Here is a 4,840-nt window from a genome sequence, read left to right on the forward strand (position 1 = left end):
CACACCGCCCTGCTACACACCGCACTGCTGCACACCGCCCTGCTACACACCGCCCTGCTGCACACCGCCCTGCTCCATACCCCACAGCTACACACCCCACTACCACACACCGCCCTGCTGCACACCGCCCTGCTACACACCGCAATGCTGCACACCGCCCTGATGCACGCCGCCCTGCTGCACGCCGCCCTGCTGCACACCGCCCTGCTGCACACCCCACTGCTACACACCACCCTGTTACACACCACCCTGCTACACACCGCCCTGCTACACACCGCCCTGCTGCACACCGCCCTACGGTATATACACAATATGATTTTGTCATATGTGTATTTAACATTTATGTTTTTAAATGACATACAAGTCCGGTTCAAAACCTATGAAAACTCAAACTACCTAAACATATAAAAGATGCAGAATATTTATGGAATGTTGGATGTGTGTGTGTTACCAATCTCACTAATTTCCTTGCAGCCATCTGGGAAACACTACCAAAAATATCTTCCTCTCCTTCCCACAGCCGGTGACACAGATGAGCAGATCACTCACATGTTATCACATCCACGTTATATGCAGATGTGTGTTGCCTTAAGTGTGCGTGCAAGATGCATATTGTACACCACAGATTCTGATTTGACAGTTCTGTTATATTTTGTAGTAGAGTAAGTTTGGATTTGTCGGGTTTCAAACTCTATTTGGTTGTATTGGCTTCCTTGTGGTTCAGAGGCAGATGACGATAATCCTAATTAAAATACAAAAGTTTGTAGTTTATTAAATAAAATGTGTTATTTTGTTAGTGAAATGTATTTATATTTTGCCTCAGAAATCTGTCATTTTTTCCCTCAGTCTCTCCTGGTGAGGAAAGAGGAGCTTGACCTGACTGCCATGACAGGTTTGGAGCGGGTGAACACGGGGATATCAGTGCGATGTGATTGGTCCATCATTCTCCCTTCATTTCCCTTGAAAAAAGCCGTCTTTGCTCTAACATCTTTGTCACATGGGTCTCTCTCTTTTTAAGATTCCTTTTGTTTGTGGGGCTCGTTTGGCCTGAATTTCAATGGACAGCTGAAGACAGGTAAGGGGGGAGGGAGGGGGAGGAAACGCAGCACAGGGCGCCGGGTCGGACTCGAACCCGGGCCACTGAGGTAAGGCCAGCGCCTTGGTTAATGGTCACATGGTTTACTGAATGCTTTCTGAGGCTGTTCTGGCAAATTAGGGTATTTAAATGGACCCGGGCATGTCATATGTAGATGTATGTACCAGTATAAGTGTGCATGATGCATATTGTGTACTATATTTTGTGTTTTGACAGTTCTTTCAAATACTATATATAAATAATATATGTATAATCTATGTATTAATTTGTCCAAATATTCGTTCTTGTATTTTATTCCTATTATTATTTCATGTATATTGTATGTATGTACTGTATATTCAGTTCTAGTATTTCATTTATATTCTGTGCTGTGTGACTGATTTTGCTGCTGTAATACTATAATTTCCCATTTTATTGGGATCAATAACTATCTATCTATCTATCTATCTATCTATCTATCTATCTATCTATCTATCTATCTATCTATCTATCTTTTGTATTTTGTAGTTTATTGTCTTGGCTTCCTTGTGGTTGCTAGGCAGATGACAATAAACGGTTACAATATTTAAATTAGTTATTCCCTGCTACAGAAAAAATACAAACTTTTTTTATTAAAAACTCTAATTCAGATTAAGTAAAGAAAGGTGCAGCTGAGCTAAGCTGAGAAAGATTTTTAACTTTCCCAACAGAAATAAACAAATATATCCTCTACATATTGTTTATTATACGTAGCTTTTTCTTTTTCTTTCATCACTACCTTGGCATACTTTTCCTCGCACATGATTTGTTTCTTTGGCATTTTTCCCTCGGCAGAATTTCTTTGTTTCAGCAGGTATTTCATCATAGGTTGGGCCTGATTTAAAATGTATAAAAAACCACTGTTTCCACTGAATTGGCATATCCAAAATGGCACATATGTTTTTAGAAGACATCACAGGAAGTGACATCAGTGAGAAAAAGACGTATCTCATGTTCTTTCCTGTTCGTTTACCTTGATGAGACAATTCAACTTTTTTCTCAAGGAATCTGAAACGCACACGTGGCTCCCAGAAAGCTTCTGATGAGGACCTCAACAAACTGTTGAAACCTGGCTTTAAATCTGACTAAATAAGCAACAACATATGTTACGGAAAACATCTTAGATGTCTTAAAAAAGTTTACACTTGGAAATCCATCAGGACAGTGTAGGTGTCCTTTGATCAGATTAGATTGACAGCTGACAGCCCGCCCACAAACTGTCATCAGAAGCCTTCATTCCTCACATACATTAAAATAGTGTGTGTGTGTGTGTGTGTGTGTGTGTGTGTGTGTGTGTGTGTGTGTTTGTGTGTCACACACCTGTGGAAGTGATGAGTGTGTCGTCTGTGATCTGCTCCAGTCTGCCCAGCAAAGCTTCAATGTTGACTTTGATCTGAGTCAACTCTGACTTGATCGCCTGAAGCTCTGCACCTTTCACTGCTGGAAGTGAAGCACAGACAGAGAAAGACATGGCCTTGTGAGACAGACAGAGACGTCCACAGTGATTAATCAGTCTGCAGAGAGCAATCCTGACCTTTTGCATTTTCACAAGTGTCAAATTGTTTTGAGATGATGATACACCGATGGACATTTTTATTGAACAAAGGCAGCATCCTGAGAAGATTGACTGAGTTTACATTTTGATGTTAAATGTACACAGATGGAAACATTTCAGGACTCATCTGGGAACCATGAGAAGGAATACCAGATTTCATGATTGTGCGGCAAACACATATTGAGATACCCTGCTGTGGTTCAAAGTGGCATTTTCCACCATTTTAGCACATGTGACCTGAAGATGTTAGACAACTTTAAGCTGACCTGTGGTTCTACCTTTGGTCCCGTCCAGAGCCTACGCCGCAGCCTTTGCAAGTGGCCTACGCCATTGTGAGGATGAATCCTTGTGCGCTGTTGTCTGCGTTGTTAGCCTAGCTCTTTTAGAGAGTAGCTGCCACAGTATGTGTGAGCAGTGTTGGGAGTAACGCAATTACAGTTATGTAATTATGTACTACTTACCTCTTTGCACTACATAGATTTCAATTTGCTTTGCTGACTGTTTATTCACAGTATCGATTGTTAACATATACATCTTCAATACCGTACTTTAACTGTAATACGCAATTACTTTCCACTGCACTTTACTTTGGATAGCTTCTGCCCAAAACTTTATTTATAGCCGCCTGTATATATATTCATATTACATATTCACCTTTAAACTCTGTAAACCATTAGTATATTATGTTCATTGTACATATCTGTAAAATTTCTACTTATAGTAATATCCACCTGTATATTATATTCAGTACATATCCAGCTGTAAATCTTGTTATCTATATTTCATATTCATAGGACAAACCCATCTGTAAAATTCTGTTTATAATAGTATTCATTTCTATAATTATTCAGTACATATCCATGTCCTGCACTTATGAAACCATTGTATATCCTGCACTTCCTGCTATTGCACTTCTGGTTAGACCCAAACTGCATTTCGTTGCCTTGTACCTGTACCTGTGTAGTGACAATAAAGTTGAATCTAATCTAATGTAATGTAATGTATTTGCAGTATAATAATTATGACAGTTTTCACAATAACAAATTTGTGGATGAGGTAGGTAAAATGTGGCTATGGACATGTCATTTTTCAGGATTTGTTGTTTTAAAATGTTTTTCATTGAGAATAAAACATCCAAGGACCTAATAAATTACATATTCCTTTAAAGTGCAACTAACATCAGTTTTGGATTTTACAAGTTTTATTCACTGTAACAATTCCAGGACAGATAATGTAAGTTTCTGGTAATGTCCCTACATGTCGGGAGTTAATGTATAGACTTGCTATCCCTAATACCATTTCCTTTTAACAGGAGTGGAGGGTTACAGTATAGCTGTAGTGGACTAAGGCGTGTATCTCACTGTGACCATTTACTGTTCAACATGTCACAGTTTGACAAACAAGAAGGTGAGCAGACGGACGTCATGCATCAAGCGTCTCACGTTCATCTCATCAACAGAGAGACTAGCTGGAGAACCCAACAGACAACTTCTGTGTAGGCTACTTCAAAATAAAAGCACTTCCTGTAACGGTTGGCAAAGAAACTAAATTACTTTTAAATAAAGTTGTGTACTGTACCTTTTCACATTTGAGTTGTAAATCAAGTGGGCTTACTGTAAATAATGTAGATAGTTAGCTTTGATCACACTATAATTGACCATTTCCTTTAGACTGTTTTAAAGTAAACAACATGAATATCTTATTCAAGTGCTTTAAAAAACAAACATTTTACAACATTGCCGTACTTCATTACAACTGTAAGGTACTTTTAATTTAGCATTTTCATTCTCCTACTTGCCTATTGCAGGTTTAACTTATCTATGTTTATAGCTGTAGTTACTTTGCATATTTATTTTAATCATACAAAACATTATGAATGACCAATGATGTACTAAAGAAGTTAAAAAAAAAGACTTTATTGATCCGGTGGGGGAATTCCCAAGCTGCCAAGTCAAACCTCTGCTGTTATTTTGGTAAAAATAACTCAAAAGTAATGCAAAAGTAGTGTAACGCATTACAATTCAGAGACAGTGATATTGTAATATAACTAATTACTCTCAAATGACAGACACTAGTAATCTATAGTGTATAACATTTTGGAAGTAACTTGCCCAACACTGTGTGTGTGTGTGTGTGTGTGTGTGTGTGTGTGTGTGTGTGTGTGTGTGTGT

At 38.6% G+C, this 4,840-nt stretch overlaps 1 protein-coding gene across 3 annotated transcripts in view; it reads right to left on the reverse strand.

Moving 5' to 3' along the window:
• raly (RALY heterogeneous nuclear ribonucleoprotein) overlaps positions 1-4,840 on the reverse strand; it is a 126,798-nt gene that overhangs the window by 12,385 nt on the left and 109,573 nt on the right. For 2 of the 3 annotated variants that reach the window (XM_034870213.1, XM_034870215.1), the window contains one exon: positions 2,435-2,554. In XM_034870213.1, coding sequence (XP_034726104.1) covers positions 2,435-2,554 — 120 coding nt within the window. The remainder of the gene's footprint in view (positions 1-2,434; positions 2,555-4,840) is intronic. The other variant, XM_034870214.1, reaches the window with a different exon arrangement.

This window comes from Etheostoma cragini, chromosome 4 (genome assembly GCF_013103735.1).
Source record: "Etheostoma cragini isolate CJK2018 chromosome 4, CSU_Ecrag_1.0, whole genome shotgun sequence".
In the NCBI taxonomy this organism is placed as follows: Eukaryota; Metazoa; Chordata; class Actinopteri; order Perciformes; family Percidae; genus Etheostoma; species Etheostoma cragini.